The 18,700-nt window shown below is 36.0% G+C and overlaps 2 protein-coding genes across 4 annotated transcripts; one reads left to right on the top strand and one right to left on the bottom strand.

The window, feature by feature from the left end:
- Positions 1-5,512: 5,512 nt before the first annotated feature.
- On the bottom strand, positions 5,513-12,852 carry LOC129002978 (uncharacterized). 2 transcript variants are annotated; one of them, XM_054431133.1, is made up of 6 exons: positions 12,735-12,852; positions 11,979-12,208; positions 9,665-9,803; positions 8,794-8,989; positions 7,272-7,460; positions 5,513-5,807 (listed from the first exon to the last, which is right to left on the bottom strand). In XM_054431133.1, exons 2-6 carry the CDS (start codon positions 12,159-12,161, stop codon positions 5,642-5,644), a joined length of 873 nt encoding a protein of 290 aa, XP_054287108.1. In that variant the 5' UTR covers positions 12,162-12,208; positions 12,735-12,852; the 3' UTR covers positions 5,513-5,641. The 2 variants fall into 2 exon arrangements, with proteins under 2 accessions (XP_054287108.1, XP_054287107.1); XM_054431132.1 differs by lacking the exon at positions 12,735-12,852 and adding an exon at positions 12,441-12,625.
- LOC129002979 (UMP-CMP kinase 2, mitochondrial-like) lies at positions 12,761-17,898 on the top strand. 2 transcript variants are annotated; one of them, XM_054431134.1, is made up of 6 exons: positions 12,761-12,977; positions 14,344-14,423; positions 15,209-15,335; positions 15,892-16,090; positions 16,465-16,659; positions 17,729-17,898. In XM_054431134.1, the coding sequence occupies exons 1-6, from the start codon at positions 12,899-12,901 to the stop codon at positions 17,877-17,879; spliced, it is 831 nt and encodes a 276-aa protein (XP_054287109.1). In that variant the 5' UTR covers positions 12,761-12,898; the 3' UTR covers positions 17,880-17,898. The 2 variants fall into 2 exon arrangements, with proteins under 2 accessions (XP_054287109.1, XP_054287110.1); XM_054431135.1 differs by lacking the exon at positions 12,761-12,977 and having other exon boundaries at positions 15,199-15,335.
- The last annotated feature ends 802 nt before the right edge of the window (positions 17,899-18,700 follow it).

Here is an 18,700-nt window from a genome sequence, read left to right on the forward strand (position 1 = left end):
TTTTAACAAACGGCGGAAGCTGCCGAACGTCCGTTGCCGGCCGTACCGCTGTAGTGGGCGCACTCATATGACATTCAATGTTATTAACTTTTAAAAATTGCCGTGCCGCCCGCCCGTCCGTGCCGTGCCGCCGTAGTGCGCGCGCAGCTATATGCGACGCTCAGTAGCGAACGTGTTAACACTGTTGCAGAAACTCGTTGCACGATTGTTTTACGAAGGTTCTTGTATTATTTTCATCAAGCTGTAGGCCTACACACACACACACACACACACACACACAGCCTACTGCCACAGTAGGCCTACTGCCTAGTCTTTAAACTGCAACATGTAAAACTTATCTACCGATTGATTTTGCAAAAAAGAAACTACTTAACTTCAACTTTTACACAGCCATTTACATACCAAATAAACCCATTTATTCCCCGATACGACATGACAGTGTTCAAAAATTTACTGCTGTTCAACTATAGACACTAATTAGTGAAACTCACGTATAACCATAGACTAAGCAACACGATTTATCTATGGTATAACCCTCATCTTCAAGGATACCGGTAGTATTACATTCTATTGATTAAATCTGATACACTAAAACATATATTCGCCCATGCTTATGAAATTTGTCCACTCATTGAAACGTTCTATGTGGTATTCGATGAATCAATAGTAGCGATAATCGCAGATTTGATTGTTGAAAGGCGTTGGAAGTGTAAAGACCTCTTGGCCTAGCTATACTTCCGCCTGACCCACCTTTCGATATTGACTTCTCTCCAACCAACTTGCTGCGATTGTTGTGACTTAAAGTTTTGTAATTAATTAAAACGAGGGCCCATAGCAGCAATTGCTGCCCTTCACCTCCGTTGTAATTTAACCATTATACCTTAACCATTCCCTATGATGCGCACCATCTATATAAATAAAATTAGAGTTTTGTCTGTACATTGCTCAGAATCATAAACTTTTAGGTTATTTTTACGTTTTATACATTAAAGAAACCGAAACAAGTCTCATCTAAATTTCTGTCTGTCTGTCTGCTTTCCTGTCTGTCACGGCCATTTTACGTGGCCTACTCCTGAAAAACGAGATTACCTATCAAGTTCCAAATCATTTTAATGTATTCACTGGATTAGCGAGATTGTCTTTAGCCATTAAAATATGGCGTCACTACTTTGTAAATAAAATGACGGACGTTTAAAAACCTCAATTTTGTGCGATTTTTTGTAAAGTTTTCCCAATGTTTATCACATATTCATCTATGTTCGACTATTGAACCCATGTCGATCAGCTGTTCGAAGCAAGATTATTTCTTCTAGCTGTCACTGATATGTTTACATTGAATGTTGTTTACAAATACCGCAACCATTTCCGATCACGTTTTGAAAGCAAATCCAAACCAAGTAAGATTAAAAACGTTTTTCCTTACATAACGGATTTAATTAATCGCAAGTGCAATAATCTGTAGGGTATCCGTAAATGAAAAATAGAGATTCTTTGTGTATAAAATTGTTCTTGAGTTTTGGTAACTGGGAAAAGACCTTGAATCAGTGTTGTATATGGTTGGGAAACTTGCATTTTTTAAATGAGCGTTTTCAGTCGAGACTCGGCACACGACCGACGCGCGTCTACATGTCCATAGTAAAAATAAAAGTAGGCCTACCGTGTACAGTCTAACCTTGATATAACGAACCTCGATATAACGAATTCCTTGATATAACGAATTTTTTTTAATCCCCTAGAACTTTACTCCATAAGACATAATGTATATTTTACCTCTACATAACGAACAAACCATAACAACGACCTTGATTTAACGAATTTTTCGTGATTTCGGCTAAAATAAGACACCTCAATACTGTATTTATGTTTTATTCGTGATGTGTATAATAAGTGTACAGTTCGTGTATGTGTTTCAAAAACTCCAAGACGCACCTAATGGGGAAGCTCAAGACCTTATATTAGGACTGATGATGACACAATTTAATTTTGCCGAAATGCATCTCCTGTAATAGGATACATTAGGATCGACCGGCAGACAGACACAGGCAATTTAACCTTTTATTGACTGTCATACCAATCCGGAACAACAACAAACAACATAAAATGAAGTTATGTATAATAGTTTGGACAGCATAGGTATCTGAAAATATGCAAACCAACTGCTGTTTTTATATATGAAGGTTTCAACTGAATACTAAAAGATTCCCGTGCGTAGAACGTATAACGTAGAATATATCATTTATGTTTATTGTTATATTTCCTAGGTTAGTCTCACTTGTCTCTGTTATGTAAATATTTCTTAGACTTAAACTTTTTACCATTTATTCAATTACCGTATGTCTTGTATTATTTATGTCTTGTTACTCCTAGGTAAGTAGTTTTTTTACTGTCTTAGATTTTGCATGTATCCCTATTGTATTGTTCATCAGTTTTGCATTGTTACTTAGTTTAGTATTTAGTCATGATGAGTATCTCACTATATTGTAATTCTTATTGTAAATTGGTGAAATCCGTTGGAAATAAATAGATAAAATAAATAAAGAACGGGTACACAGCTAGTTCCTAAATACTCCCCTTCGTAAATGCGGTCCCCCATAACACACATACATTTCAACCAAGAATCCTAGAAAAAAGGTCTTTTCTAGTATTTGTGATCTCAACACTGCATTACCATTCTAACCTAAAAACAGAACACTAAAATATATAAACAAACAAATACGCAATGGTTACAACACCTGGTTAAAACAGTTTATTAAAAACACTGTAGTATATTCTAGCAGTACTTCCATTAGAAAATGGAATGGGCACACGGGAGGGACTAAGGCTAAAGGTGTAGTGACGTCATATCTCTAGTGGCTAATGTCTTCTCTTGAGGCGACACGATTACCGTAATACCGTAACGAAACGATGTGATTTCAGCGGCGTTCGTGGCATAGTTGGTAGCGTGTCGGATTGGTGTGCAGAATGTCCCGGGTTCGAATCCCGCTGGCAACACTAACTTGTTGTCAACAAATTTTTCATATCAGCAAGTTTGGTTGGTTAGGTTAGGTTATGACAGTTTAATTTTATAATACTAAATTTTAAAATTAATTTTATAATTAATTAAAAATTATAAGTAATTATTTATGAGATTTTATTTTATATAGTTTTTATATTATCAGCAAGTCTGGTTAGTTAGGTTATGTTATGACAGTTTAATTTTAAAAATTAAAAATTTATTTTGTAATTTTAAAACTATATTTTATAATTAAAAAGTTAATTTTATAACTAAAAAAAAATTAATTTAAATTATTTCAACTTAGCAGTTCTAGCGGCGAACGCTGACACTACAAGATATGTTAGCCTTAGTCCCTCCCGTGTGCCCCACCGATTAGAAAATGACTGGATCTTTGAAGGCCTGTGGGTACATAATTTTTAACAATTCTCATATTTTCCCCACAGTCCTTGTACCCTCCTAAGATTTAAAATGAATCCTTACCAGCCATGCTGCCTTTTTCATAACTTGAGATATTTCGTGGGGACCGATTCGCTTACGGAATATTGATATTGTTCAAGAAAGACGTTTGCTCAAACGCAGGAGTGTAGTATAAGAGCTTCGGTCCGCTCAATAAATATATTTATATCACTTCTTTGTGGTCTATCTATTTCTATTAATGAGAGATAGATTTGAAGACATTCTTTGCCCGCTTATTTGTACTGTACTGTAACTGCAGTTTGTTCAGAAATGCGACCTAGCGGATATTGCTAGAACAAAATGTCGATAAGGTAGATTGAGTACTTAATGTACATTCATATGTGAAGGGGCGGGCCGGGGGATCTGGAGTTTGCCTAATGAACTAAATCTCAGAAGGGATTCTCTGGTGAAACCGGTCACTTTTGGTGAAATTAAAATTATTTGTAATGCTAGGCATTTTATTTTCTTATTACTGAGAAATTAATTTAAGCTACAATTTGGCAAAGTAAATGTTTGTAAATTTACATTTTGAATGATACTACAATAAAACATTTTGATAAATTACTTTAAAGCATCTTTGATCTTTATATTCGGATTTTAATTTTCAGCTTAGGTTATTGAGCTTTAATATACAGGGTGGCTTGAAAGTAACTTGCACCCCCTTAACTTTTAAACCTTTTGAGACATTTATCAGTTTGTGGGAACCTTCTTAGATATGAGGGGGCTACAATAATATTTTAAGTGTACATTTTTTTGTGTCATTGGCAACCTTATTTTTTAAGGCAGACATATTTATCTTTAAAAATAAATTCTTTTCTCTCTAGTTAGTTTTGAAAATTTTTGCCCTTAGAGCAGCGGGTAGCTCAAAATTTTCAAAAGGCAAGTATAGTCGAGTTTGGTATCATTTCACAGTTTTTGACAAAACTAAACAATTGACATAAAGAAAACCAAAATCGGACCAATAATAACAATATGGCACCCTAAAACGTTTCAAATCCAAATAACCATTATGGTGGCTGAAAATTTACTTGCACCCCCCTTAACTTTTAACTATTTGAGATATTTGAAATGTTTGCGGCAACCTTCTTAGAAACGAGGGACTAAAATAATTATGGTTAGTTTTGAAAAAAAAACCCTTGGGTAGTGGGAGTGGGGTGCAGCTCAAAATGTTCAAATACGAAAAATGGTCGAGCTTGGTATCATTTTACAGGTCTTGACAAAAACTAAACAATTAACATGAAGAAAATAGAAATCTGACCACTAATAACAAAATGGCAGTTAAAAACTACTTTTAATAACCATTGTCTTAATAATTTTTACGATTTAATCATGCGTAAAAAATCATCAAAATAATCTCATCGTCCTCGTCTAGATTGTTAAATAAACACAGTTGCACAGTTTTAATCAACACCTTTTATCTGTTATTAGTTATCACTTATTTTTAAGGAGCGTACCCATACCCAATACCCATTTGACTACATTGTATTGAAATCAAACCTTTTGGAATTGAATCCAGAGCAACTTTCTATTTCTCTTGATATTTTTTATGTTAAAGGCAAAGATAAAGCTCTAAAACCATTAAAATGGTTCAATGGTTCAATAGATATACATTTTATATTTATTCACCCTAAACAATCTTGGGTTACCATGGTGGAAGGAAAAAACATAGGTGTGCTATTCCCGTCATATTCTGACGTCACTCGGATTGCAAACAAAAGATCACCTGATTGTAACTGTCAAATTAGTATATGTGTTTGTTTTAATTTGGTTGTTATTGTTTTCATTATTCTAAAAACAATAACAATCAAATCAAAACAAATACATACTAATTTGACAGTTACAATCAGGTGATCTTTTGATTGCAATCCGAGTGACATCAGAATATGACAGCACACCTATGTTTTTTCCTTCTACCATGTTGGGTTACTATATTTATCCATCCGTTGTATTTTAGGAAGAATCACAATACATTTTAATTCAGTTGTATTACATTGACTGACACTACAGAGCTTTAGAACAAAAATAAACCTTAAATTTGCTTGTGACATTTCAATCCTTGTTGAAGTAAATGGAGTGATATAATTTAATTGTTTTGAAATTGATCAATTTGCAATCCATAGGGTTTGTGTACATTATAAGGACAGAATTAGATAGAACAGGTTGCTAGGGAATGAGGATCATAATCAAAAGTTAATCCAGAGGACGAGCCGCTTTTCTCCTCTTTTCTTCCACTATCTCCGGCCCGAGACTTCTTACATGGCCGACGACCTCCTTGACCATAGCTAGGAGAGACTGGTTCGAACTTATCTCCACCATAGGAATTTTCATCTTGAAGTAATCATAAACTTGTAGAAGGCTGCAACAAAATTAGAGCATCAATTAAAATTGAACCAAAACCTGTTACTTTGTTGATAATCATAAAGTAAAGTAGTTGAAATACCTCTTAATGCCCAGTGATTCTTGTTGTCCTATTTGGGCTAGTTGTTTGGTTGGGGTCTTTGAAGGAGTCTTCTTTAGTCCACAAAGTGTACATTTTTGTACCTTCCAGACGGATTAATTTCTTCTAGATAGGGCTACAAGAACCACTCAGCAGTAAAGGTGCATTGTCCCTGAAGCGACTCTTGCGATAGTAGCTGAGCGATAGTAGCTCAGCGATAGTAGCTCAGCGATAGTAGCTAACCATGTCATTGTCCCTGAAGCGATTGTTCTAGAGCGATTTTGTTCATTTTGCTGACTTTTCGAGTGAATTGGTGCCATGAGTGCCATGACACCAGCTAATTTTAAAACGTTTTTATTAGCTCACTTTCTTATCCGGTACAAACTTTGCAATCAATAACTAACTTCCCGACGAGACGAGCTAGAGAACTGAAACTAGAACTATGTGAAACTTGAAACATAGCTCACAAATGGATGACAATGCAATATTATATAATTTAATTTTCATATTTCCCTTGGGCTTCCAAATTTTTCATGTTTACATTTTGGAAGAATGTAGGCCTAAATATATCAATTGAAATCAGCTGTAAATACTAAAATTATTTCTAAAATTAGTAGAAAATAATTATAAATAAAAATAATTTTTAAAAATATCACGTTTTTAAACACACTCAAAAGTAAATAAATTTATTAATACTATGTGGAGAGAATAAATACTTGTAAGATTTAAAACGAAAAACGTGGGGAGCATGCAATGGATAATAATAGTTCAATAGGTGAAGATAATTATAAATTAGCATGCGCCCCACGTTTTAAATCTTCAAGTATTTATTCAATACTTATTCTGTACTAACAGCTTTTCATCTTCTTCAGGGGTAGAAAGCAGTTTTGTATTCTTTGAAGAAATTACGACCAAAACAAGTCTACAAACAACACAAATCGCTCAGCGACTGCGACTCTGACTGCCCTCAGAGCAGACCCGCTACAGTCGCTGTATTCAGCCGCTAGCCGCTCCAGTCGCAGTCGCGTCAAGGACAATGGTCCCATTTGAAACAATGCTAACCAGTGCTCAACTACTATCGCTGAGCTACTATCGCTCAGCTACTATCGCAAGAGTCGCTTCAGGGACAATGCACCTTAAGGGTATTTAAACCGCTTTATACATACACGTGATTGTACAAGGCTGACATGAAATTCATGAATTATTATAGTCTAAACATACCATGTTAAACTACGTATTTGCTTGTTTTTTGGGAAAAAAATGCTATGCCATCATTTGCTATGGGAAAAATCTATGTAAACTATAATCAAAAATTTCTTTTTTCCTAGAAAATACCACCCTTTCTTTCAATTTGTCATATCTTCAATTTAATGCTAAACTTACTTGAGAGTAAAATTGTTAATTTCGTTCGGTTGGTACAGTCCATCGAGTGATTTGTTGTCAGCATTTATAAAGAATGTAAGATCAGGTTTTAACAGATCTTTAGGCCAGTCATACAGACCAGAGTCAAGTGGGGGAAGTTCAGACTTGAAAGTCTTGGCTATAGCAAAGGTGATTTGATCCAACCAGTACCTGAAATATAAATGGTTAGTAGTCAGAAAAAAAAACAGTTGCCAGTAAGATACACAGTGTATAGTAAGTCAACTGGATAAAAAAGCATGGTTAAAAATTGTGGATATCTGGTTCTAAAAGAGATTTTGGAAAAAGATTATCCTGGATTTTCTCTTTATTTTTTTCATCCATAAAACCATTTCCAGGAGTTTGGTTGTTTACTAACTGGACACCCTATAGGTATACAGATTTAATAGTCAAAAGTTGACAAATTCTATCTTAACATAGAAAGAGTTTGAGAACACCTAGAAATTTAACATAAATATACTCGTAATGATTGAGGTCTAAAATTGAAGGTAAGAAATGCACAGATTTCACATCAAGAGGCATATATTTATCAACTGTATTACGTGACAAAAAAACATAAATTTGATTTATTTTTGAATTCTTACTTCAATTTAAGATGTATTTCTCCAGTTATAATTATATAATCCTATATATTTTGGTCGAAGAACCTTTCAGTGAAAACCGGTTTTCATTTAAGATATTAGTTATTCAATTTGAACGAGTTTTAAGCAAATGCAAGGCGAACAACCAACATAAAAATTATTTTTTATAAGGTTTTTCTAGGATAAAAAATTAATAGCTCCTGTATTTTTTTAATGTTTTTAACACAAAAGTAATCAGTAAATTATAGGCTTTAATTTGAGCTATTGATTGTTTGAATTAGGTAAGTTCAAGCATAGATAAAAAGAATTAAACATAGACTGTCAGCCGTGTTGCGGATGGTTACCATAGGTTTTTCCAAGACAGGTTTTTTAGTGTGAGCGTTCCCACACTAGAAAATTTACGCCTACTCCTCTGCTGAAGGATGGTGTAACTTCTAAAAATTTAACTAAAGGCTGGGTACTGTTACGGTAATGTACTTGGGAGTGCCGTATAGCGCTCCATAACCACATGGCACTCCCAGTGGTGTGCGCCAGAACCTTTGGTAACCGCAGCACAGCTGACGGTCTATATTTAATTCTTTTTGTCTATATGGTTCAAGAAGATACTGTATTACTCAATCAAAAATCAAAAATGTGATTATTTCTAGAGATATGATATTTATTTCAACGCTGCGGAGCAGCATGTGTCCTCTAGTATTCTTTAAATTCTTTTTTAAAAATCCTTAAGGCCTGTGTCAAGTCCAGCTAAACCAATAAAAAATCAACACATAGTTAGTAGTATCAAAGATTACGCATGTAATCTTTAATCATCGTTTTAAACATTTCTTTTCATAACAAAACTCTAACAGGGCATTTGAGTTTGACTGTTAAGTTGAAGTGAAGTGAATAAATTGTTGAATCCCTACCTCTCCATAACCACAGGATCATCCCGTAACATTTTGGCCGCAACGTTAGCAACAGCGTATTTGGTGAGACAGTAGTAGGCTCTGCGAGTGCTGTACGTCGCAGGTAGCTTGGACACCCCAGCCAACTTGCCGTAAGGGTTCAGGATATACTTGGCATGTAGACTTCTTGACACCAGTTGTGCAACGTTGCTTCTTTCTTAAACAATTCTTATTGGAAAACCCATACATAAATACTAAACATATTACGTAGCAGCAATATTACACTACGTGTAGTAGTTCATACAGTGTCATGGCTAAAACATACTCCTCGATTAAGTAGATTATTATTATGGATGAGTGGACATGGTGCTTTCCATTGTAATTCACATTGTAAAAAAAATGGACCAAGATTGTTGTGACTTTGGATATAAACACAATAATTCATGGGCGCCCCACAAAGAATTTTACCAGGGGAGTACACTGGTGATGTGTGTGAATTAACCTACCCACTCAATCTAGCTAAATTTTTTGCAGGGTAAATTTTATATTTCCTTGTCCTATAAATTTCTGATATATTTATTTGTTTAATGTAAAAACAGATGGTTTAAAGTCTTGGTTTTAGCCCTTTTTTCACAATCCTGTAAGTTATATAACATACTGAATTGCAATTCAATAAATATTATTGTTCCGCCCTTCTCCACAAACAACTAAATCGCATTAAAAAATATATAACTTTTGGCACTACAATCCGTCTAAAGCCTTACAGAGCCGTTAAATTTAGTTTTTTGCAGAGCAGCTTCTTCTCCAAAGAAATAATGGACCAAAAGTAACACTGGACACTATATCTACCTAGATCTTCCTCCCCTAAACACTTTGCACTTACATGACTTACTTGATGTGTACAGCCCCTCTATGACTATGAACCGTCGTCGAGGTCCCGGCAAAAAATCTGTTAGCTGCTTTCCACCTACAGTGTTCAGGGCTCTCTTGTACTTCTTCAATATCTCCTTCATTGCTGGTGTGGACAGGTACTGAGGACCAGGATGAAAATTCAGTTTGAATTATGTTTGTGAAAACAGTGGCGGATCCAGAGGGGGGGGAAGGGGGCAACCCCCCCCTTGGGCATACATATATACAGGGTGTTTTTTTAAAAACTTGCATCTTTATTTATGTAAAAACCGCAATAGATACGGCGGCTGTGTGTGTGTTTACGGTTAGCTGTGGGGTAATATGCAGTTGGCGGAAATCATCTATTGACGTAGGGGGCACAATTTTTTTGAATTCGACGTTACATTCACATTCCCCCCCTTTCCCCCCTGCCCCCAACTTATTTTTTTTAAATAGCAAGGTACCCCTTGTGACATATCAAATAAAAGAGCATAAAAAAAGAAAATGTTTGATAAAAAAAAAAAATTGAAAATCGGTTCATAAATTTGTGAGATATTCCCCCCCTCCCCCCCCCCCCCCCGGAACTAATTTTTTTTTTAATAGCAAGGTACCCCTTGTGACATATCAAATGAAAGAGCATAAAAAAAGAAAATTTTTGGTGAAAACAATTTAAAATCGGCTCATGAATTTGTGAGATAATCCCCCCCCCTTCCCCTACCCATAACTTGTTTTTTAATAGCAAGGTACCCGCCCTTGTGACATATAAAATGAAAAATAAATTTCACCAAACATTTTCTTTTTTCATGCTCTTTCATTTGATTATTTGATATGTCACAAGGGGTACCTTGCTATTAAAAAAAATTAAGTTCCGGGGAGGGGGAGGGGGAAATCTCGCAAATTTATGAACCGATTTTCAATTTTTTTCATCAAACATTTTCTTTTTTCATGCTCTTTCATTTGATATGTCACAAGGGGTACCTTGCTATTTAAAAAAATTAAGTTGGGGGCAGGGGGGAAAGGGGGGGAATGTTAATGTAACGTAGAATTCAAAACAATTGGGCCCCCTACGTCAATAGATGATTCCCGCAAACTGCATATTTCTATCTATTGCGGTTTTTACATAAATAAAGATGCAAGTTTTTAAAAAAACACCCTGTACTGTATATATTTTTTACTGCATATAATCATAGACAAAAAGAATTACAGTAGTGCTTACATATTGTGTTAAATAATTTGTCACACTAACTTTGGACAATGAAATGGTATAAAACTGCCATTTTGGGGACTTGAAGTTCAAAAGTTTTTTGGGGGGGTACCCCGAACCCCCCAGACCCAGCGTTTTGCCCCCCCCCCTCCCCTTATGACTGTTCTAGATCCGCCACTATGTCATCAGCAACATTTTCCTAATTTAATGATAAATACATTTTTCATGAAGGTATAAGAACTAAAGTAGAGTAGTCGAAACAAATTTAAAATCTTAAAACCGAAACAGAAACTTAAAAACCAATCTCAAAACCTAAAATGCAAACTTAAGGTTCAGACTTTTTTAGATTGGACAAGGTCCAAGAGAGAGGGATTCTTGAGATGGGTAGCTTTCACATGGTAATCAAAAGAGGTTGGTTCAATCTCTAGAAAAAGCCAATAGCTTTTTGATGGTTCAAACTGAGCCTAGCTGTCTTAACCATTACGGATGGGCATTTTATAGAAGAAAAAAATTTGTTTTGACTAATGAAACAGCTGGTCTCAGTAACAAATCTACCCAAGCAAATGGGCATATTTCAACCCAAACATGATTGAATGATTAATTTAGAATGAAGTGAGATTCAAATGAGGAATTAAAACTTCTATTAGGTTCTGTTTAGTTTTAACTTATACAGAAGAAACCTTGAGAAGTCAAAATTTGAAATAGAACAGTAGGGGGTACATCTCTCCCTTAAGCTTGTTTAAACTGTTATCGTAATGATGCTCAGTGGTGTAATGGTCCATGGTCGCCATTTGATTGAAAAGTATTAAAGTAATGGCGTGCCACAATACATGGGGAACTGGCTTCCCACTCTGCTTTTTCCAAAAATCCTATATTTTCATAGGTGACTCCTGGTTTTTCCAAGACAGGTTTTTTAGTGTGAGCGTTCCCACACTAGAAAATTTACGCCTACACCACTGCTGATGCGGGAAAGTGTAACTTCTAAAAATTTAACTATAGACTGAAGACTGTTACTTTGTTGGTTGCTCTCTGGATTTCTTTAGTTGTATAAATTATTCTACAGCTTACAGTAGGTAGTAAAAGTTAACAACTATAGGTAGGAAAAGGTACTCACTTCAGGTTGCCGTAAATAATCAAGAATCGACTGAAGCGACAAATAAATTCCCCGGCTTTTATAACCCTCAAGGACGGTGGTGTTCCATTTATTTCCATCATTATCCGATTCTTGTTCCGATTCTGTTTCCATTGCAACTGACATATTTTTAAACAGGCTACTCAAGGGCGATGGATATTCCATTGTTGTTTCATTGTCTCTTCTTTCATTTTGATTCAAAATCTTACGGCCTGAACAAAATGTTACAATTAACACAGTTTTTAAAACGTTTACTAATTTATAAACAAAATATATTTAAAACACAGAGTGTTTTAACACAATGAGATTGTGAAAAACAATTCGGGCTCATGCCTAGCGTCCTAGGACAAAAAAAAAAACACAATGAGATATATATTTGTTTCCATTCAAATTTATTTTTTGAGTGTAATTCTAAATTGTGTAGTTTAAAAATACATATCTTACCTGTATCAGCTCTTAATTCTTTTATGAGTACCCAAGGTAAAACAGAAATGTACAAATAAATGGAGTACATTTCATTTTTCACTTTATGCGAAAGGTCCAAAAGATTACACTAATTACTTTGTAGTGTGATTATGAACTCTTGATAAAACTGAGTTCATCACAATTTCCGTTTCTATGATCTTGACCTCGAAACTCACTTATTAAATAAAAAAAAACATTTTAGTTCAATATCAACTTTATTTAATGGAACATGGTTACAAAGGACCAATTCTTTAGATGACCAAGGCTACATACTTTTCTATCAGACTAAATTCTCACTTGCTGCCAAATCCATAACCCCTATCTTAATTGCTTTAGTGTGATATCTTGGAATAATTAAACACACAATGTAATAATTCGTGCCATGTCTTCAAACACCAATCCATTCAACTAACTACACAAACAATTGATGTACTGAAATGCTATTGGTTGTTGTTCAGGTGATTTTAGTATCAGTGAGTTCACATGCAAGAGATGTTACATTCTCTGGAAAAACTGGTAAGTCTAACTTTGTTGCTCGGCCATGTAGCACAACAGTGTGTTACATTAAAACTTGTGTTATTGTACTTAGTTGTAGAAATCTAGAGAAAATATCTAATTAAATTATTACTAGAGGACACTGAGCTTTGACAAATGCATGCAATATGCTGTAGCTTGGTTGAAATTGCCCAGACTGGCACTAAATTCAGCATGTACAAATATTTGTTGATGTCAAGAGGATTGAAACCAAACTTTGTTTTGTCAGAACACAACTTTTTTTATTTCAATGTATTATGTGGGTATATTTCAGTTGTTCGTTTTAACATTTGAAGAGAATAGTCTCTTTTGTGAATTAAATGTGTAGACTTACAAAAAATCAAGAGTGAGACCACAAAGTTGCTGAAAAAGTTATATATATTTTTTAAAGCTGGCTGTAGCAATAAAATTTACTGTACCGGTACTTAAATAGTTATTTGTGTAACTAGTGGTGAAAGTGGCACTTTGCTGCACACGAGAGCAATGTTTACGCACGAGCCGCAGGCGAGTGCGGAATGATCTCGAGTGCAGCAAAGGCCTTTTTCACTCGTGTTACACATTATATTTTTCCTACAGTCACTATAAAACATAAATAATTAGTCTTTCAAACACTATACAACACGTTTTTAGGTTCAGCTAGCAACACAATTACACAAATGGTGCCCTGGAGAAAGTAGTACCCGTGGTCCGTATCACTCCGCTATTTTTCCTCGGCAAGAAATGTGCTCCGTCTTATGAGAATATAGTTCCGTATGTTTTTGTAATTTGAAGTGGTTTCCGCGCCTAAAAAAAATGCTTTAAAGGTATTTTCTTGTTTATTAAGACCGTAGGAATGTTTTAAAAACGTTTAAAAGAAAAGTCCAGAAAGTTCAGAAATACCAAAACTATAAACACGAAATGACAGGTTAAATCGTAGTTATAATAGTCAATCAGCTGTTCATAGTATTATTATCTTTAAGTGTTGCCAACCTATTTCCAAGCGTACACGGATTACGTGCATAATAAAACCACGCTGTTTTGTGTTGTTTGGTTGGAATCCTGATGTGCGGCAAAGTATAAACCGTGCGGCAAAGTATAAACCGTACGGCAAAGTATAAATATGCAGCAATTAGCAGCTTTCTGTACTATAAACAGTACAGGGAAGCCAACTTTGTCGGGTGACTGTAGGAAAAGTATTTTACCACAGTTAACTGGAAACATTTTTTGCATTAGTTATAATTCTATCAGTCAATTGTGTGTTTTTTGTTCATCCAAAATATTAAATCCTTGTACAGCAGTTGATTGCTTATTGCAAAAATAGCATTACTAAATAACTATTTTGTGATTCTTTATGATAAATATTTTTTAGATTACACAAAAGAAGAAATGGCTCAAATTGGAATTTACAAGTCCTACAAAGATTTGATGGAAGATATTACTGGACCTAGAGTGAGTTTTAAACATTTTAGCAGTAGTCTATTTGTAAACGAATTCTATAAAAAACAGAGTGTCCATGAATTATATGTCTTCATCGAGCTCTTGTAATAGTCTGACCATCTACGCGACAATCAGTATTGTTGTAGTAACCACACTGGTATTTAACGAGGTAGGTTCAGGAAGTTAGTTCCGTTTTAAAATTAAAGGAATAACAAGTAAAGATACAGAAAAGAATTTTACTTAAAAAAAATCTAAAACTCTTACACTATTTTTCAACATAACCGTGATTTTTGAGGCATTTGTCATAGCGTGGTACAAGTTTGAGTATACGCTCCTCGTAGAATGTTGCCACCTGTGTAGTTAACCATGAGGTATGCTGTTACCCATGGGCAAGGGGGGCTCGAGCCCCCCTTATAAGACCTTAAGCTACCCAAATGTTTACAAATTTTATAAATTAAGTAAACCAAAAATTTAATATACATAAAGCAAATTTAGTTACAAAAGATTGTAAAACCAACCATTTTGTATGTCAATTTTAAACATGTTGTCCCTTGAACTCCCTTTTTACTGGGGGTTATTCCTTCTCCAGGCCTGTGTTATGAATCAGTTAGATGGACGCCCATGCTGTTAACACATGTTCCCGCCCCATTACACCACTACAGTAGAGTTCACCCTTGTACTGCATCACTTGCTTTGCTTGGCCTCTGTGGATAGGGAAATGCGCAAGAGGCCACCAACCTCTAAAAAAAAATTATCAATAAATTATAAAGTAATAATTATATTGCAGTATGTTACAGTTTGCCAACTCTTCGCTGATACAGAGCCTAGTGCAGGTGTTCAAGGTGCAGTGTATTCCTCCAGAGCCATTACCTGAGCCTCCAGTGCGGAAAGTGTTCATTGCTTTAGAGGGCACTCACAATTCAGGCAAGACAAAATAAATTGTACCTTGAAAATCTTTGGCTGAAGAGGACAAAGTCCTAAAACAGCCTCAGTCCAGTAGGGTTTCAGCTCACTGGACTGGAACATCACGATGAACGATACCTTGAATTTTTTTTTCTATAATTCTTTTTTTATTATAACTGATTAACATTTTTACAATTAATTATTTTAGAGCACATGTAAATTCTACTCATAATAAAAATATTTCAAATAAAATAACGGATGGTTATTTTAAATAGGATATTAAATCATCGTATGTTATAAAAAATTTCAACTACATTGGCACGTTAACAGAATTTACTAAGGAAAAGATGTGTCCTTATGAAACGTTTTCCATACAATCTGATAACAGGAATAAGGGATTTACATCTGGCAGATCAAGCAGTACCGTCATCGCTCACTCTTACCAACTGTGTATTTCTGGAGAGGGTTTTTCAAATGTGTGAGATTTGTGATTTTGTCTATGGTATTCCTACAAACTAAAACACATTGATAAATGAATCATGGCCTCAATAGATGATATTGCTCGCATTTTGTCCAGGCAGGAACAACATGCTACGAAGGATGGCTCAGATGTACCAAGGCTATGCTTTGACCAATCCTCCTCGGTGCTTAGCGCACCTCAAGGCTGACTTCCATGGTACCAAGCATGAGCGCAAAGTCTACCTGGCCTTGAGTAACTACGCCTCTGCCTTCGACGTACAGAGCGTGTGGCATCAACATCCTGTATTTATGTCTTCGTAAGTCTTCTCTCAATGATTAGTGGAAGATGAAAATCTCGATTTTTACTTTAAAACCTAGCTGACTGACAAATGATTCAGAATGTACATTTGTAGACTTTGGAAGTCCTAAAGCTATGTCGCTTCAGATTCTTAATTATCAAAAATAAATCTTACACCGGTATTGAAAGTCTTGTCAAATCAACAATCAGAATCGAACCATCCCCATTTTTAGAAGTAGCAGCAAAATTCACAGTTAGGTTAATAACGTTACCCAGTTTCAAGAACTTTTTCAGTTACCTTTCATTTGATGTACTGCATTGTGTTTTGTGTTCAAGATTTTTACAGTTGAATGGGTAACCTGAGTTGAAGTGGAAGTCTTTGTTATTTTTCAGATATTACTACGACCAGTTGGCATTTAACATAGCCTGGGGTCACGCCACGCCTGCTGACCTTCCGCCCGCAGGCTCCAACATCTACGAGTGGCCTGAGGATCTGCTCATACCTGACCTCACTGTGCTGCTCAACGCTCATCACTCTATACGCAACCGGATCTCCACCACCAAAGAGAACTACATGTTCCAGCGCAAGTAAGTTGTCAAGTGAACACTGCAGTGTTAGCGTGTTTACTAAGCAATAGAAAATCTTAGTAATGTAAAATGTTTGGTTGGTTCCTAGGTCAAATTTCTTCAAATCTTTGTTTCTGCTGACAATTTTTTATGATGTTTCTTGACAAAAAACACTGACCAATCTGAACTGAACCAAATTATACTTTCTCCTTACTTCAGCTTTATATGAACTCTGTCATATCGTAGCTATTTTTCTTTTTATGATACAGTAGATCACCGGTTAACCGGATTAAAGGGGGGAGAGCCGTTTAGGATAACCTATTTTTCGGTTAACATGTCATATACCAGAATTAGCCTATGTATTACCACAGTGTATAGGAAAAATGAATTTAAAACAATGACAATATAGTAGTGTTTGATTTCAGCTTAAAAAATTTTACAAACTAAACAAATTTACATTACGTATTAAAGAAACATATTTATATTTTAGCCCTGCACTATTTTATGAAACCATTTTGGTTAACCGGGGTTCTAATAATTTATTGTATTTTAATAAAAAAATACATTTTTTTACCCTATAACATCTTACATTTTCCTAAAGCTCTTGATTTCCTCTGTATGTATGGTTTGTGGCGCTCTCATTAAAACTTAAAAATATTTTTCAATTGATAGGAAAACGCCCAGTATTTATGCATTATTATAAGCCCTGTTAGCGCCCATTCTTTTAATATTTTATACTAAGCTATCAACCCTAATATACTCTTTTCCTCCCACTATAGTAGCAAACCAAAACGATAGTACTATAGTATTCTTGTTAACCAAACCAATGTTATTTCAATAGAAAGTAATTCTGACATACTTTTGGGAAATATTTCTAGTAGTCTCCGAATTTGCTGCAACAGGGCTATTTGTGTTCAAATTAATCCTGTTTCAGCATTTTCAAGTCAGTTACGTTGAAAACACAGGAAAATTACAATTATGTTTTATATTATTTACTTTCCGTTATTATGTTTTCAACATTCAATTTCTGACAGTTAGGTGCTTACTGTATGTAGGCCCTACTATATCTGAAATTACTCTCCTTTTTCAGGATCGTGACGGCTTTCGATAGATTTGTGGACCCACCAATCCTGACAGTAAATGCAACTAATTTCTACGAAGATTCTTTTTTCAAAATAAGAAATTACATTCAGAAGATATGGGGATACACGCTCACTGTTAATGCTACTCCTGAAAAATAAAAGTCTTAGTATTTCACAAGTGTTCAAAATTTACAAATTTGGAACCTAAATTGTACAATTATGTTTACTCAAGCAAGACCTCTGAAGTGGGGTGGAGAATGACAGTCCTACTCAGCTTTTCCCAAGAATCATACATTTAAGTAGGGATGGACGGGTCCCGAAATTTCGGGAATTTTTTGGGAAAAAAATATTCCCGATTATCGGGACGGGATTACATTTTACTCGGGAATTTTTCGGGACGGGATTTGGTCCGATCGTCGGCGATTTTTCCGCTTCGCGAGTGCCGATAACGCCGTTATTGCGAGCGATAGGTCCGCGAACGCAGGAGACGAAGTCATTTCGACGATTACGCCGTGACCGCGGAGTCCTAGCGACGACCGCGCCGTGACCGCGAGTCATACCGACGATCGCGCCGTGACCGCGGAGTCCTACCAACGATCGCGCCGTGACCGCGGAGTCCTACCGACGATCGCGCCGTGACCGCGGAGTCATACTGACGATCATGCCGTGATGGCGGAGTCATGCTGACGATCGAGCCGTGATCGCGAGTCATACCGACGATCGCGCCGTGACCGCGAGTCATACCGACGATCGCGCCGTGACCGCGAGTCATACCGACGATCGCGCCGTGACCGCGAGTCATACCGACGATTGCGCCGTGACCTGGAGTCATGACGACGATCGCGCCGTGACCGTGGAGTCATACTGACAATAACCCCGTGACCGCGAGTCATGACGACGATCGCGCCGTGACCGCGAGTCATGACGACGATCACGCCGTGACCGCGAGTAATGACGACGATCGTGCCGTGACCGTGGAG

This window comes from Macrosteles quadrilineatus, unplaced genomic scaffold (genome assembly GCF_028750875.1).
Source record: "Macrosteles quadrilineatus isolate MER2022 unplaced genomic scaffold, UCM_ALF_1.0 Scaffold_9__3_contigs__length_116548681, whole genome shotgun sequence".
Taxonomy (NCBI): domain Eukaryota; kingdom Metazoa; phylum Arthropoda; class Insecta; order Hemiptera; family Cicadellidae; genus Macrosteles; species Macrosteles quadrilineatus.

What these genes read in the sequence shown, in the direction of transcription:
- LOC129002978 (XM_054431132.1), bottom strand. Translation starts at nt 12,510, where the DNA reads ATGTACTCCATTTATTTGTACATTTCTGTTTTACCTTGGGTACTCATA. An exon ending in AGAGGGGCTGTACACATCAA is followed by an intron (nt 8,990 to 9,664) that starts GTAAGTCATGTA and finishes GAATTGTTTAAG; the next exon opens with AAAGAAGCAACGTTGCACAA. An exon ending in GATCCTGTGGTTATGGAGAG is followed by an intron (nt 7,461 to 8,793) that starts GTAGGGATTCAA and finishes TTTATATTTCAG; the next exon opens with GTACTGGTTGGATCAAATCA.
- LOC129002979 (XM_054431134.1), top strand. Translation starts at nt 12,899, where the DNA reads ATGCTATTGGTTGTTGTTCAGGTGATTTTAGTATCAGTGAGTTCACAT. An exon ending in TACATTCTCTGGAAAAACTG is followed by an intron (nt 12,978 to 14,343) that starts GTAAGTCTAACT and finishes AATATTTTTTAG; the next exon opens with ATTACACAAAAGAAGAAATG. An exon ending in CATCCTGTATTTATGTCTTC is followed by an intron (nt 16,091 to 16,464) that starts GTAAGTCTTCTC and finishes GTTATTTTTCAG; the next exon opens with ATATTACTACGACCAGTTGG.